This window comes from Ceratotherium simum, chromosome 10, assembly GCF_057802395.1.
Source record: "Ceratotherium simum simum isolate JZ-2026a chromosome 10, ASM5780239v1, whole genome shotgun sequence".
NCBI classification, from domain to species: Eukaryota; Metazoa; Chordata; class Mammalia; order Perissodactyla; family Rhinocerotidae; genus Ceratotherium; species Ceratotherium simum.
The window spans coordinates 75563399-75580945 of NC_141909.1; the positions used below are offsets into that span (position 1 = coordinate 75563399).

At 33.7% G+C, this 17547-nt stretch overlaps 1 protein-coding gene across 7 annotated transcripts in view; it reads right to left on the bottom strand.

Annotated features, from left to right (window-relative positions):
* PAN3 (poly(A) specific ribonuclease subunit PAN3) overlaps positions 1-17547 on the bottom strand; it is a 135569-nt gene that overhangs the window by 65878 nt on the left and 52144 nt on the right. For all 7 annotated transcript variants that reach the window (XR_015553481.1, XM_014791238.2, XM_087436246.1 and 4 more), the window contains one exon: positions 5322-5469. Coding sequence is in view for 6 of the 7 variants with exons in the window: in XM_014791238.2 (XP_014646724.2) it covers positions 5322-5469 (148 nt within the window). In the remaining variant the exon portion in view is untranslated. The remainder of the gene's footprint in view (positions 1-5321; positions 5470-17547) is intronic.

A 17547-nucleotide genomic window follows, 5' to 3' on the forward strand; every position in this document is an offset into this window, starting at 1 on the left:
CTATTAAGTGTAAAAATAATTCAGAGAAATCAGTTCAGACTGAAATATCAAAATAAACTCATGGTTGAATTATTCGACTGTCCCACAGAATCCATTTAACAGTAGACTTCTAAAAAATAATTGCAAGAAAAATCTGTTTAGAGTTACATCCTATAAAACATGGTGATGTTTAAGAATTACATAAATATTTTTTATAATTTTTACTTTCAGTAATTATACCACTTGGTTAAACACAAAATAATCTAAAATGATAGTTTACAGAGTTTTTATGCCTTGAGTGATTTTACTGTAAAGCCTAAGATACACAGTGTAATTTTAAATATGAACTTAGATATACACCATCTGCAAGATCACAGCTTCAACCTATTAGCAGTTGCCTATTTTCCCAATGGTATATACACTTCTTAGCTGGATATCAGAGAAGTAATACAGCTAGGTAGACATATCGGTGGTTTTAATTTTACCCACAGTAGTGTCCCAGCCATTATGATTTATAAGAGTTCATGATTTTTGACCTATACAATTTGTTAATTTTAACAATATTTTCCCAGTTTGCCTTCTCTCTTGTATTTCAGTCATATAAACAGATCGGTTATATGGGCGCACACATACATAGAACTAGTCTAAAAAAGAAAATAACTGAAAAGACTATCATGTAGAAAAGATTTTGATTTATTTCATTCAACACAACGGGGAAAAACTAGGACTAGTGGATAAAAGATAGACAAGATAGAGTTTAGTTCAGCATAAGATAGAGTTTTCTTTTTTATTCAAACTGTTAAAATGTACACTGGGCTGCCTTGGTTAGCTAATGAATCCCTTATTACTATAAGTGAAAAGCAGAAGCTAGATGATAATCTGTCAGGAATGCCACCTCTAAACTGGCACAAGGCTGAACTATGTAAACCCCAAAGTTTCCACCTAGATCAATGACCAACACCAGATTATCACATAAGCCAACTACTATGCAACTGAAATGAATTAAGCCTCCATTTCTTCATCTATGATATGAAACACCACAGAACTAATGAATCACAGAACACTATTTTTTAGCACAGAACTTTAAAACTAAAAGTAATCTCCTTACCCAAACCTTTCAACATTATAACTCTATTTTTAAATAGTACATTACATATATATAAAAAGTTTAATATTTTAATATTTTTGAACAAGAATGATGGATAAATATTAATTTCTGCTTTTCCCCCCCACTTTGCCCAAGCCAAAAAATAAAGATTAGCCAATTTTACCCATCAACTTGGCACCCTCAGGAATATATAAAAAATGATAAAGTATTTCAAAAAACATATTTTTTTAGATTTTTCTAAAATATTAAAATAAAATTTGTAATAAATGAATACAATTATTTAAAATGGTAACTTTAGTATAATAATTAAACTCTTCTCCCCAAATCAATCATCTGAGATTTGTCATTAGAACTTACAATAAAGTATATCTAATAGTCCAAAAATCTGCACCACCCTCATCTTGAAGAAATGAATATTTGCAAATACTGAGAATCACTTATGACTCTCTGTCTCATTTATAAATCAGTGATGGCATTTTCAAATTCAAGAACTCTCCTCTGCCCCTCCCAAGTGTCCACACACAATTAAGCAGAACAAGAGATGCTCAATTCCTGAGTTACAACTGTGCATTAAACCACCAGACGATATACCAGAACACTACCCAGAAATGGATGCTCCTGTTGTTATCTCTCTATGGTTAATACTGAGGTAACTAAACTTAAAGTACACCAAGACTTAGTTTACTAAGTCTACTATCAAATCAAAATACTCTTAAGAAAAATTCCGATTAAAAAAAAATTCAGCAATTAGTTCTCACGATAAAATTATTTTTCATGGCACAAAAAATTAAAGCATAAACTAACATTTCATATACTTGGTGCAGCCATATTTTCATTTCTAAAGATCTATTTAAAAAATGCTTGCCTAAAGCAAAAACTACTAGAAAAACGTATCTTTAGACTATGCATTACTTTATAAGTATTCTTACTATATAGCACACTTTGGAAATAAATTTTGCTAAGGGTGTGTTACACTAGTGGTTCTTATACCTATTCGACTTTGCTCAAATAGTTTTACATTTTTGGTCAAAAGATATGTTGAAATATGCATTTTTTCATATATAATAAAAACAACATTGGGGCCAGCCTGGTGGCACAAGTGGTTGAGTGTGCGCGCTCCACTGCGGCGGCCTGGGGTTCACCAGTTCGGAGCCTGGGCGTGCACCAACGCACTGCTTGGCAAGCCATGCTGTGGCAGCGTCCCATATAAAGCGGAGGAAGATGGGTGGGGATGTTGGCCCAGGGCCAGTCTTCCTCAGAAAGAAACGAGGAGGATTGGCAGATGTTAGCACAGGGCTGATCTCCTCACAAAACAAAACAAAACAAAAAAAAACCATTCCTCTAGTTTACATTTGAGTGCCAAAATATTTAAGGTTTCATGTTTTTTAGAAAAACAGTAATTTGACATATTTTCAAGGGCAATAATTTCTGGAATAGAAGTTGAAAAAAAACACAAAATGAAACTTTATAACTGAAAATTATCAATAGGTTACACCTATAGTAGACAAGAAGACTTAAAGATAAATTAAATCACCACTAACATAGGTAAATAAATTCTACAACCTTTTTTATTCTACAACCTTAAAGTGGAAATATCAAGAACCTTTCCCAGGCCTTGGAAAAAAAATAACATTTGTGGGTAAGAAGTGATGGAAGACATAGCAGCAGTAAAATGGTTTTCTGAAAGTAAGGCAGACAATTCTTTTTTCTTTGCTCATCTCCAGAGAACGTTAAGCCATTAACTAAAAGGAGAAAATATGGAAAAATAATAAAATGCAAAACTATTCATCATTCCAGTAGTTTCGGAAAATATTTTAGCTTAGGTGACTGTGATTTGAATGAACAATTTTTAAATAATAGTTATAAAGAATACAGTAATACATTTAATATGATAAACTGGCCTATTTCCCATGGGTCCAGACAGTAATTCCTTTCACTAGCAGGAAGGAGAATGATCATTTTAATGTGAGAGCTATGTAGAAGAGTAAACAGTTTCTCAGCTAATTTAATTTTAAAATTAATTAATTTCACCTTAAATTTAGTTGTGATATCCAATTTGGATCAATAAAACACCTACCAACATACAGGTTAATACCTACGGAAAGCTTAAACAAATATCACAGCATTAATGGATTTTTAAACTAAATGTTTTCAAGATCTAAAATTCCCTTTGACATTTTTAACTCCTTCAATATTTAGAAAGCCTATTTTTTAAAATGGCAAGCTTGAACTAGTCTGATCAAAGATATGAACAAAATATTCACTTTTGAAACAAGGGAAATGTGTTTTTAGGCCAAAATAAATTGGTACTTAGGGGCCAGCCTGGTGGCACAAGTGGTTAAGTGCGAGCGCTCCGCTGCGGCGGCCCGGGGTTCGCCAGTTTGGATCCCGGGCGCACACTGACGCACTGCCTGTCAAGCCATGCTGTGGCGGTGTCCCACATAAAGTAGAAGAAGATGGACATGGATGTTAGCCCAGGGCCAGTCTTCCTCAGCCAAAAAAAAAAGGGGGGGGGTTGGCAGATGTTAGCTCAGGGCCGATCTTCCTCACCAAAAAAAAAAAATAAATAAATAAATAAATTGGTACTTAATTAAGAAAGCCAAAGTTTTCTGATTGGCATATGGATGCCATTATTGTGGGTGCTTTATAAACACTGCTCAGAAGTTTGGACAATCTCTAAGAAATTTTAGATGTATAACTGACACGTAGATTATGCTCATGTAAACAACGTGAACACACCTCAAAGGGAGAAAAAACCACAGTAGCATATTACTTAAAAGTAAAACTTTTAGGCTACCAGGGATATTCAATTCTGACACTGCCCTCTAGGGAAGAAGGGAAAAATGTTTACAAATTTAACCTAACCTGAGAAGAGCCAAAGTAGAAGAAAAGGTAAGAGGACAAGTGAGGGGGAAGTGGTTGGAAGGGAGGCGAAGAGGAATGGGAAGTGGGAGGGGGAGGGGGAGGGGAAGGGAGAGGGGGAGGGGGAGGCATTGATAAAATCCTTGGCAACACATGGTTATTTGTTTCTGAGTACATGATACTTTCTGTGCTAAATCAGATGCTCTGTTCCATAGTTATCATTATCTTCTCTCATTCTTCTTCCCCAAAAGTCCTTGATTTCGCTATCAGGATCAAAACCAATAATTTATCTTACTAATTAGATTAAACCCTGGAGGCAGTACTAGTTCCAGGCTGATCTAGATAGATCTTTTGGTTTCATTTAGTGCATGTATATTTCATTTTGTTTCTGTTTTTTGAAATATTCAAGACCAAGTGACGATTATTAAGTATAGGTTCTAGAAACATAATCTGTGTGGGCAGCTCAAACGTTTTATAGACACAAGATAACCTGCTCAGCACTTAGTATGAATTCAATATAATCTTGCATACCTTGTATTTCTAATTAAAGTACATAGCAGTAGGGATGACTGATGTTACCTAAGAAATTTTTCTTATTTTATATTAAAATAAATGTTTATGTTATGGAGTAGAACTCAAAATTTGCATGAATTTTTAAAATAAAAGAGAGGACTTCAAAGAAAATAGTGTTCTCAAAGGGTCACTTTGAACTATGCCTCAAGACCCCTGGGGTATAAGTGCATTTGTTCACATTCTTCTGCCCTTACGGGTAAACCTGGAAGAAACTGATTGAGAAGTACTATTTTCCTTACCTCAATGATCCCTAATAGTTTACATTTCTTTCCTACCACTGTTTATAATACTGTACCCAATTTAAAATTACTAGTACAGATTTATAATCAAACATCTGAAAGGCAATACATCTAAACTTGTATTTAGAATGATATAGAATAAATTATTATTTTAGAAACTTAGTACAAGAGGAGGACTTTGAAGCATATTTACACGTCAATATTCTATTCCTGGTGCTTTTACAGAAGTTTTTGAGTGAAACAGCATTAACATTGACTTTATAAAATAGGGAAATACTAAGGTCCAGACAGCTATTTTTTCTAAATAAACATTTTCTCCTTTAAATTTACTTTTCTGCTTTTAAACATCCTTATATATAATTTTTACTCATATTTAAATTTTTGCTTTATAATTTTCAACTACACATGTGGTCTATGGTACCAAAACCTAGAACATAAAACTCATAATGTGTTCAAATGTGAATCACTCAAGTATACAATTTCAGTTCTGATAAACTAATAGCAAATGGTGCTTACAGATTTGATATCTGGAACTCACTGGAAATAGTTACTCAACTTACCTGGTGCTAATCCAGCAGCAGCAGGACTTCCCATGGATGGGTGAGAGAAAACTTGAGAGAAGGCAGACATATTTGACTGGGACACGTTACTCAGCCTGGAGGTTGATCCTCCTTTAGGAATAAACTCGCTTGCAGTAGGATTTGGTGTCTATTTAAAAATCAAATATAGTAAGTTAAACATACTTTAAGCCCAAAAAAGACATTGAATCTACTAGGCACTATTCCACAGTCCTTTATTTACTGAGTAAAAAAATTTTACTGAAAGGATGTACAGTGTTTTTTAGTTTTCTTATTTTGGGGTGGGATAGTTAAATTTTTTGAAGGAAATTTTTTAATCAAATTTGAAGATATTAATCATTTCATTTGCAGAATTTAACCTCAGAAACATGTAAAATTTGCCTTTATTGTCAAATACGCATCATTACCAAACTATCCTAACACATTTTAGAGAACTGGGAGGTTGAGACTACCTCAAAACTGAGCAACAAGTTTCAAATTTAATATCTTTAAACCACTTCTACCAGGATAAAGGTCAAAACTGTCTTTATTCCCAAATTAATCACTTCCTTTTTTGTAATCACTTGAGACATTTCCCCAATAATATGGTACCATGTATTTAAGTAACAGAGTAAGGACAAGAAAAAACACTTAAAAACAAGGCAAACATGGGAAGAATCAAGATATAAGAAAAATACAATAGAGGCCCCCAATGCCTGCAAAGCATCACATGTAACTTCTGTTCTATTAAAAATATTTTACTATGAGATTACACGGAAAAAAAAATGTCTTCACAGTTGTACTATGCCAAAATGTTTTATATATTCAAATGGCATGGTACTTTTGCTTTAAAAACTACTAGAACATTATGAGACTGTATACCAAATTCATAAATGACCTATATTTTGTCCATGTGGAACAAATGAATATCCTAAATATTTTTCTGAAATAGTGGACATTTTAAATTACACATGCCTAAGTATAAAGATTCAATGACTGTTAACAATGATATCATTTGAATTCAACTTCCAAAAGGGTCAACCAAGAAGATAATTTACTATGTTCATACTTCAGCCCAAATTTTATGTATACATATAAACTAAGTTTTAAAACACACTGAATCATGATGCAAAAAATTTAATCACTTAAAAGTATTTTAGAACTGATAATTAGAATGTAAAACTGAATGTCTATAGAAGGCAGAAAATAAGAAGGTGGACTAATTACTGTATAACTGAAGAACAACTTCCCTACTTGATATGAACACTTTAAACTGCCAAGTTAGAGCTCAAAATATTAGACTTGTAAGATAACAAGTCAACAGGCTAACCTAATTTTAAACTGTAAAACAACTGATATTTTATCAGTTACATGCCAGTTAAAATTAAATACAACGTCACAGAATATAGAAGAAATGTTAATCTGGGCTTAATTAAAATATACTAGATATACAGAATGAACCTCTTTTACTGTCACCTCTAAGACATGAAATTCTGGAAAAAAAGAATCAGGCCTGAGCCAAAATACATTTTCCAAAGAGAAAAAAATCCTCTTCTACCACATATATATATTTTAAAACCTTCCAAATTTTTAAGTTCTGAAAAATAGTGGCATGTTCTTTAAAAGTATGGTCAATTCCTTAATTTCTGGAGTAGAAAATAAGCCAATGCATTTTACTGATGTAGTAATCACTAGTTATAAGGCAACAAATGGTTACTAACAGAATCACTTCAGAGCTACCTCAGTGTGTACCAGTTAATCCTAAATCTATTTTAGAAGATAAGAGTCAAGATAAAAGCAGTCAGATATTTTGGTTAAAGAGTCCAAAATGGCTGGGAGAGATGGGGATTTCAGGATTACAAGATTACTAAGAGAGAGCAAATTTAGATAAAGAAAATTATATATGCATACAAAAATTTTAGTCACATATTCCTAAGAATAGGTATTATCCAGTTTCCACTTCACTTATATCCTACGTTTACTGTGAATAACAGACCATCTGATTTCAAAGCAGGGTTTCTCTAAATTAAATCTATTTTAAATTAATTTGAAAGCCTACTTTTTTTTTGAGGAAGATTAGCCCCTGAGCTAACATCTGTTACCAATCTTCCTCTTTTTTGCTGAGGAACCCTGGCCCCTGAAAGCCTACTTTTAAGGGATCCTATAAAGAAGAAAAAGGAGGGGAAAGTCTATTCTACCTTTCCCAAACGGATCGTATATAAAATATCATTGTAACAGGGGCCGGCCTGGTGGCGCAGGCGGTTAAGTGCTCGCCAGTTTGGAACTTCGGGCGCACAACGATGCACCGCTTGTCAGGCCATGCTGTGGCAGCATCCCATATAAAGTGGAGGAAGATGGGCATGGATGTTAGCCCAGGGCCAGTCTTCCTCAGCAAAAAGAGGAGGACTGGCAGATGTTAGCTCAGGGCCGATCTTCCTCACAAAAAAAAATATATATATATCATTATAACAAATTATAAAGGGCCTCTGATTTTATTATAATAGAAGCTATTAAAATTAATGTAATTATAAAAATTTACACACTAAACTGCCACAGATTCAACAACCACAGATGCAAAAAACCTACCTAACAGTGAATTTTAATTTTTTCCTGATTAAGATGGCTAGGCGTTTCCCTTAAGTGGGTGCTTTGGGAGTTTGTTTTATTCAATTCTTAAGTATTTGAGATTTAAGAAAAAGTATAAGGATTTAAATGGCAGAAAAAAAATTACATAAGATTTAGGTACAAAACAAAATCTAGGAATAAGAGTAGAACTACTATTATTAACAGATAATATAAATGCCTATATCCAGATCAGAGAACTATGAGAAATATTTGAGTAATAATGAAAAATTATTATAATAATGAGAATATTTTTTCATGATAAAATTATCTAAAATAATAATTACAATAAAAAGATGCATTCTTAAAACCACTTTAATATTACTAGTTTAAAATATAAATAAGGGTTTTATAAAGTAACAAAATAGCACAGGCACACACCTTTACCACGTTAATAATTTTTTGAAAGATAAGGCAAAACTGGTAACTAAAACCAATATCACATTACAATGAAATATCATTCATTAGAAAATAACCAGTTTCTTTTAGCTTTAGGAGGTGAAGGTTATATCTAGAAAGACAACTCAAGGACGTGGGTTATATAAATTGTCTAACTTCAACAACACTAAAGAGAATGCAATAAATGAGAAAAGGAATAGTGAAAAAGAAAATCAAAGTTTTATTATTCCCACCCTATGATTTAGATAACCCCTTCATAACTATCTAGATATGTTCCTATATTATTAAATTTGTCTTTTTTTTTTCCCCCCTGGTGAGGAAGATTAGCCCTGAGCTAACATCTGTTGCCAATCCTCCTCTTTTTGCTGAGGAAGATTGGCCCTGGGCTAACATCCATGTCCATCTTCCTCTACTTTTATATGTGGGACACCTGCCACGGCATGGCTTGATGAGTGGTGCATAGGTCCACGCCCGGGATCCGAACCCAAGAACCCCAGGCCACCGAAGCGGAGTGCACGAACTTAACCACTACGCCACTGGGCCACAGAGTCTAAATTTGTCTTTTTAATATAGATAACTATATTTCTATTCATAATTTCTATTTATATTCTAATTTTTATTAATATTTTAAATCCTAATTTTCATTCATACTTAAACATCTCTAAATGCACATTTGAAAAAAATCAATATTTATTCAAGTCAAATAGACATTCACTTCGTGAGAATTTATCAATAAATACAGAGTTTTAAGTTCTCGTACACTTAAATTTACACTGCAACTTTTATGTCAAAAACAACCACGTGCCTTTTATACAGTGAGTTCTCCAAACTGCCATCATCCCCCAACATTTGGATATGATTCCTACCTGTACTCTCTGGATAGAAATATACTAGATCAAGAGTCCTGACCTTCACCTTAAAAAGCACTGTTGTGATTATTATCATTTTATTTTAAATGAAATAATAATTAATGTTTCAATGCAGACATCCCACCCAACCAAAAGGATAAGAGTATTTCCTATCTATAAATGACCAATAAAGGTTTTTTTTAATGAAGTAATTTTCTGATGAGGTTTCTAACTCAAATTTAACACAATTTTATACTTTTCTAGTATTACATGATTCCATGGAAACTGTTACTTTTAAAGTAAAGTTCAGTATTTAATATTCTGCTGGACTCCACAACGAACAGAATACTTATTATTTAAAACCACAATAAATTAGTCCCAAAATTAAGGGACTATTTAATAAACAATGCAACAAAATAAAAAGCACAGCCATTAAATATTTTTTTAATTAGGTAAAAAGATAGGAAGGGGTTTATATTGAATGAAAATAGAACACAAAATATTATGTAATATTTCATTGTAAATATGTCAAATAGGTCTATAAGAAAAATAAAGCTGTCTTAAGGTGATGTGATGAATGATGGAGAAACCACTAACATTCGTGAATATTAGTCAGGTACTTTTTTTTAATTACATAGTAAACTCATAAAACCATAAAATACCTTCCATGGTACAGACAGCTCCTTATAATGAGCTCAACTTGCGTTACCTGTCTTAATGGCTTCATAAGTTGCTATCAGTAATCTTTCTAGTCTCTAAAGGAAACATGACCTGGTAACTTTTTCTTAACAGGTTTATTTAGATACAATTGACATATAATAAACTGCACATATTTAAAATGCAAACTTTGACAACTCTTGACATACGCAGACAATCATGAAACCATTAACTAAATCAAGTTAATGAACATTATCCATCATGCCCAAAAGTTTCCACAAGACTCCTTTGAATCCCTCCCTCCCATTCCTCTCTGCTCCCCTATTTTGGTCTCTAGGCAATCACTGATCAGCTTTCTATCATTACAGATTAGTTTGTATTTTCTAGAATTTAATATAAGTGAATCTTACATACATATGTATGTTCTGTTTTTTTGGCTACCTTTTTTCACTTGGCATCCAGATTCATCCATGTCATTGCCTGTATCAATATTTCATTCGTTTTTTACTGCTAATATTCAGTGATATCAATATATCACAGTTTGTTTATTCTTTCATCCGATGGACAAAGGTTGTTTCCCGTTTTTGGCTATTACAAACAAAGGTGCAATGAATATTTGTGTAGAAGTCTTTGTATGAACATGTTTCATTACTCTTGGGTAAATACCTAGCTGTGAATGGCTGGGACATATGGTATGTGTATATATAACCTTTTTAACAAATTGGTAAGCTGTTTTCCAAAGTAGCTGTACTATTCTAACATGTCCAAAAGCACTATGTGGAGAGATCAAATTGCTCTATGTGCTTAGGAACATAGGCTTTGATCAGACTTTTACATTTTAGACATTTTAGTAGGTGAGCAGGGGAATCGCGTGATTTTAATCTGCATTTTCCAAATGATTTGCCATTCTATACCTTCTTTGGTGAAACGTCTGTTCACATTTTTTGACCACTTTCGTTGCATTTGTTTTCTGTTATAGAATTTCAACAGTTCTGGATAGAACTCCTTTGTCAGATATGTGATATACAAATATTTTCTCCAGGTCTATGATTTGTCTTTTCATTTTCTTAACTGTATCTTGCAAAGAACAGAGGTTCTTAAATTTTTATGAAGTCCAGTTTATCAAATTTTTCTTTTATGAGTCATGTATTTAGTGATGCATCTAAGAAATATTTGCCTAAGCAAAGCTCACAGATATTTTCTTCTGCAAGATTTGTGGTTTCATGTTTTACATTTAGGTCTATGATCCACTCCGAGTAAATTTTTGTATGGTGTGAAGTATGGGTCTAAACTAATGTTTTTGCTTATAGATACTCAATTATTCCAGCACCGTTTGCTAAAGCGATCATTCTTTCTCCACTGAACAGCCCTTGCTACTTTGTTGAACACCAACTATGTATTAGTGAGTTAATTTCTGGATTCTGTAAATTCTGCAATCTGTTCGACTAATGCCAATCCATCTTCATGCCAATAGCACACTGCTTGACTACTGCAGCTTTACAGCAAGTCTTGAAGTCAGGTAGTGTTAAGTCATGCATCTTTTTCTTGTTGTTTTTTTTTTTAAATTTGGCTTGGTTTGTAGGTCCTTTGCATTTTCATGTTAGGATTAGAATAAGGTTGTCTATTTCTATTAAATAGCCTGCTAAATTTTAATTGAGATTGCAGTGAATCTATAGATCAATTTGGGGAAAACTGACATCTTATATTACGTCTTTAGATCCATGAACATGATACACATCTCCATTTACTTAGGTCTTCTTTAATTCCTCTCAGGAATGTTCTAAAATTTTCAATGTACAGGTCTTCAGACCTTTTGTCAGACTGATCCCTATTTTACATTTCTTATATTATCATAAATTTCATAATTTTTAAAATTTCAATTTGTGAATATTTGTTGCTAGTATATTTGTTGCTACAGTTTCCTGTAGCTGCTGTAACAAATTACCACAAACTTGATGGCTTAAAACAACAGAAATTTATTCTCTTACAGTTTCTGGAGGCCAGAAGTCCAAAATTAAGGTGCTGGCACTCCCTCCACAGGCACTGGAGCAGAAAGAATCCATACCATGCTTCTCTCCTAGCTTCTGGCAACTGCCAGAATTTTTTGGCATTCCTTTAGCTTGTACTACACATCACTTCAATTTCTAGCCCCCACCTTCACGTCACTTTCTCCTCTGTGTGTAATCTCCCTCTGCCTCAGTCTTATAAGAACACTTGTCATTGGATTCAGGGCCCACCTGAATAATTCAGAATAATCTCATCTCAAAATCCTTAAGTTAATTACACCTACAAAGACTCTTTTCCTAAATAAGGTAAAATTCACAAGTTCCAGGGATTAGGATGTGAACATATCTTTTGGGGGGCCATCATTCATCACACTACAAAAGAGAAATAAAATTGAGTTGGGTAGGTTGATTTTGTATCACACAACTTTATAGAACTCACTTATTTGTTCTAATAGCTTTTTCTGTAGATTCCATCTTATTAGCTACAGATGATTTATATTTTAACTATAGATGATTATGTATCTGTAAATAAAGACATTCTCCCTTCTTTCTTTCCAATCTGTATGTCTTATTTCTTCTTATTACACCAGAATATTCAGTAAAATGCTAAATAGAAGTGATGAAAGCAGAAATTCTTGCCTTACTTCTGATCTTAGGAGAAAAGCATTTAGTTTTTCACCATTAAGTATGATATTAGCTGTAGTTTTTTCATAGACGTTCTTTTCTAGATTAAGGATGCTCTCTTGTATTTCTAGTTTGCTGAGGGTTGTTACCAGGAATAGATGTTGGATTTTGTGAAATGTTTTTTCTGTATCTATTGAGATGATCATATGGTTTTAGTTAGGTAATATGATTAATTACATCAATGGACTTTTTATTATTAAACCAACCTTACATTACCGAGACAAGTTCCAATTCTTCAGCGTGTATTATCCTTTTTATATACCACTGGGATTCAATCTGCTAAAAATTTGTTAAGAATTTGTACATCTATATACATGAGAAATACACATTATACATTATTGAGATGTTTTAGACTACTTACATTTAATATGATTACTGATATGGTTGGGTTTACTGGTTTTCTTTTTGTGCAACGTCTTCCTCTAGTTTTGCTGTCATAGTAATGCTGACCTCACAGAATGAGTTGGAAAGTTTTCCTTCCTTTTCAATTTTTTGGGAAAAGTTTGTGTAGAATTCATACTATTTCTTCTTTAAATATTTGGTAGAATTCACCAGTGAAACCATCTGGGCCATCTTTGTGGGAAGGTTTTTCACTACAAATTCAATTTCTTTAAAAGATTTGGAGCTAATCAGGTTATCTGTTACTTCTTGAGTGAACTTGGGTAGTCTGTCTTTCAAAGATTTGTGTTTCATCTCTTGTCAAATTTATTGCCACAAAATAATTCATAATATTTCCTTAGTATCCTTATAATATCTGTGGAATCTAACGATGTCATCTATTTCATTCCCGATATTGGTAATTTGTGTCTTTTTCTTTTTTTCCTAAACAGTCTGGCTAGATATTTATCAATTTTATGGGTCTTCTCAAAGAACCAGCTTTTGGTTTAATTAATTCTTCTCTATTGTTTTTCTGTTTTTAACGATTTCTGCTCTCATCTTAACTATTTCTATGCTTATGCTTTCTTTGGGTTTAATTTGTTCTTCTTTTTCTAGTTTCTTAAGGTAGAAGCTGAGACCACTGGTTTGGGGACCTTTCTTCTTTTCTAATATAGGCATTTAGTGCTATAAATTTCCCCCTGACTGCTGCTTTAGTGGCATCCCATAACTTTTGACATGTTTTCATTTCCATTTCCATTCAGGTCAAAATACTTTCTAATCTCCCTTTCTATTTCTTCTTTGCCCCATGAGTAATTTAGAAGTGCATTATTTAGTATCCAAATACATGAAGATTCTCCCAAGATTTTTCTGTTATTGATTTCTAATTTAATTCCATTGTGGTCAGAGAACATACTTGTTATGACTTGAATCCTTTTAAATTTACTGAGACCTGTTCCATGACCCAGGATTGATCTGCCTTGGTCAATGTTCTACGTGCACTTGAAAAGCATACATACTTGGTTGTTGTTGGGCAGAGGGTTCTATAAGTGTCAAACTGATAGCGTTGTTCACGTCTCCCCTCTCTTTACTGAGTTTCTGTCTCTTCCTTCTATTATCGAGAGAGAAGTACTGAAATCTCTATCGTTTGTCTATTTCTCTTTACAATTCTATTAGTCTTTGTCTCATATATTTTAACCCTCTGTTATTAGGTGCATAAACATTCAAGAATGGTATATCCAAGCTCTTAATGAACTGTCTCCTTTATCTTTATCAGATGACCTTCTTTGTCCCTGGTAACATTCTCTGCTCTGAAATCTACTTTGTTTGATAAGAGTATAGCTATCCCAGCTTTCTTCTAATTAGTGAATGGTATTAATCTATTTTTTTATGTTTAAAGTAGTTTTCTTGTCAGCTTCATATATAGTTGGATCTTGCTCTTTTTTTAATCCAATCTGAAAATCTCTACCTTTTATTGAGATATTTAGACTACTTACATTTAATGTGATCACTGATATGGCTGGGTTTAAATCTACCATCTTGCTTTTGTTTTCTATTTGTTCCATCTGCTCTTTGTTCCCCTTTTCCTTGTTCTGTCTTCTTTGGGATTAACTGATTTTTACTTCACTTGATCTCTTCTCTCAGCTTATTAGCTGTAACTCTTTGTTCTGTTATTGTAGTGGTTGCCTTAGGTTTTATAATACATATATTTAACTTATCACCAACTGTCCTAGTCTGTGAGGGCCATAACAAACTGAGTGGCTTAAACAACAGAAATTTATCTTCTCATAGTTCTAGAAGGTGCGAGTTCAAGATCAAAATGCCGGCAGGGTTGGTTTCTCCTGAGGCTTCCTTAGCTTGCTAACAGCCATCTTGTTGCTGTGTCCTCACAGCAATAGGCCTTTTCTCTGTGCTCCCTGGTATTTCTTCATTTTCTTCTAAGGACACCAGTCATATTGGATTAAGGGCCCACGCTTATGACCACATTTAACTTTAATTACCTCTTTAAAGGCCCCATTTCCCAATACAGTCACATTAAGGATTAGGGCTTAAACATATGAATTTGGGGGAGACACAATCCAGTCCATAACACTGACTATCACTGAGCCTTAAATTACTTCAGATATAGTGATAACAAGCTCACAGTATTATACTTCCATTTCTCCCCTCCCAGACTTTGTGCTGTTGTCATATATTTTATTTCTACATATGTTATAAACCCTACAATACATTGTTACTGCTGTTGCTTTGAACAGTCAATTATCTTTCAAAGAGACGTAAATGAAAAGGGGAAAAGTTTCTCATATTTACTCATGTAGTGACTGTCTCCAGTGCTTTTCATTTCTTCGTATAAATCCAGTTTTCCACAGGGTATCGTCTTCCTTCTGCCTGCAGCACTTCCTTTAATATCTACTGAAGTACATATCTGCTGGTCGTAAATCCTTTCAACTCTTGTATGTCTGAAAAAGTGTTTATTTTACTTTTTAAAAAAATTTTTATTTTGAAATAATTTAAGTCTCACAAGTGGTACCCTTTACCATCTTTCCCCAAAGATAACATCTTACGTAACCATAGTATATTCTCAAAACCATAAAATTAACATGGGTGCAACAAGTTTAACTAAACTACACACCTTATTCGAATTCCACCAGTCTTTACATGCACTCACTTGATTGTATTCTTGTAAGATATCTTTTCCAAGAATAGAATTCTAAGTTGACATTTTTTCTCTTCCTGTATTTTAGAGTTATTGCTCCACTGTCTTCTGGCTTTCATTGTTCCCAACAAGAAATATGCTGTCATTTGTATCTGAGTTCCTCAAAAATGCAGATTTTTTCTTCTGGCTGCTTATTTGGTGTGGCCTTGGTGTAGTTTTTTTCTTTCTCATGTTTCTTTTGTGCACCTGTTCATTGGGTTTCCTGTATCTGGGGCTTAGAGTTTTCATCCAATGGGAAAATATTTGCCCATTATTTCTTAAAATATTGTTTCTGTACACCCCTCCCCTACCCTGCTTCAGGCACTCCAAATACAACTGTGTTAGGCTGCTTCAAATTACCCCACAGCTCACTTTTTCTCTATGCTATTTTGGATAGTGTCTATTGCTATACCTTCAAGTTCACTAATCTTTTCTTATGCAATGGCTAATCTACCATTAATTCCACCAAATGAAAATATAATGTTCATTTCAGACACTGTAGTTTTCAATTTCAGAAGTTTGATCTGAATTTTTTTTTAATATCTTCCATATCTATACTAACATGTTTACTCTTCCCTCTAGCTTCCTCAACATACAAAATATAGTTATAATAACTGTTTTGATGTTCTAACATACTATTTACATGACATTTCTAGGTCAATTTTGATTGATTATTTTCTTCTCCTCTTTGTGGGTCATATTTTCCCACGTCTTTGCATGTCTGCTAATTTTTGATTGGATGACAAATATTGTTACTTTTATCTTGTCAGATGCTGGATATTTTTTTATTCCTAAAATATTCTTGAGCTTTGTTCTCCATCATAGTTAAACTGCTTAAAAATTAGTCTGATCCTTTCGAGTCTTGCTTTTAAGCTTTACTAGGAAGGACTAGGGCAGCACTTATAATAAGGCTAATTTGGCCTCACTGCTGAGGCAAAAGACTTCCCATTACCCAGCTGGATGCTTCCCGAATTATGATGTTTTCCATGTTGGCTTCTGAGAATAGGAACTATTCTTGGCCTTGTATGAGCTCTGAGAATTACTCCCTGTGATCGTTTCAGGAATTTCTTCTTCTAGCTCAAATTGCCTCCTCACTTATATTCTCTGATCAGGACTCAGCTGAAGACTCAAGAGGAACCTTTTTAAGTGTCCAGAGTTCTCTGTGTATGAGCTCTCTCCTCTCCAGTACTTTTTCTTGTGAACTATAACTGCCTTGGCCTCTGTGAACTTCCAGTTTGGTCTCCTCAATTAGACAGATCACAAGGTTCTACCTGTGGTCCCTCTTCATGCACCAGACTTGGAAACTCCCTCCAGGCAGTAAGCTGGGATAATCACAGGGAGCATCTCATTTATTTCCCATCTATTAAGAATCACTGCTCTTCTTTGCCTGATACCTAATGTCTTGAAAACTACTATTTCACATATTTTGTTCAGTATTTTAGCTGTTTCTGGAGAGAGGGTAAGTCCAATCCCTGTTCTTCCATCTTGGCCAGAAGACAATCTAGTGGTGATAGTCTCAGAACATAAAGTATTCCTAATTTGATCTTAAGTTACCAATATACAAAATTCAGCCAACTCCTTGTTTTGGTTAGACCAGACACCCACTAGTAAAGAGGTGCTTTGCAACTATCATTTCAAACAATTTGTGAGAAAATCAATTACTTCCCTATAAATTTGGTTTTTCTTTTCAACTTTTGTTATGCTTTCTATATCATCTCTTTCCTAAACAGATAAATTATGTCACAACTGTCCTTTTGATAATGCAGATATCTTTGAAGCATCAAGTCATAGTCCTAAGTACATCCTAAATATTTCTCAAATTAAACTACTTCTACCCACGTCACTGTCAATGCCCAAATCTAGGCCACAATTATGTCTACTCAGGTTTAAGAGAGTAAGAAAGAAAAGCAGAAAAAGAGAGCAAAAAGAGGAAGGGAAAGTGA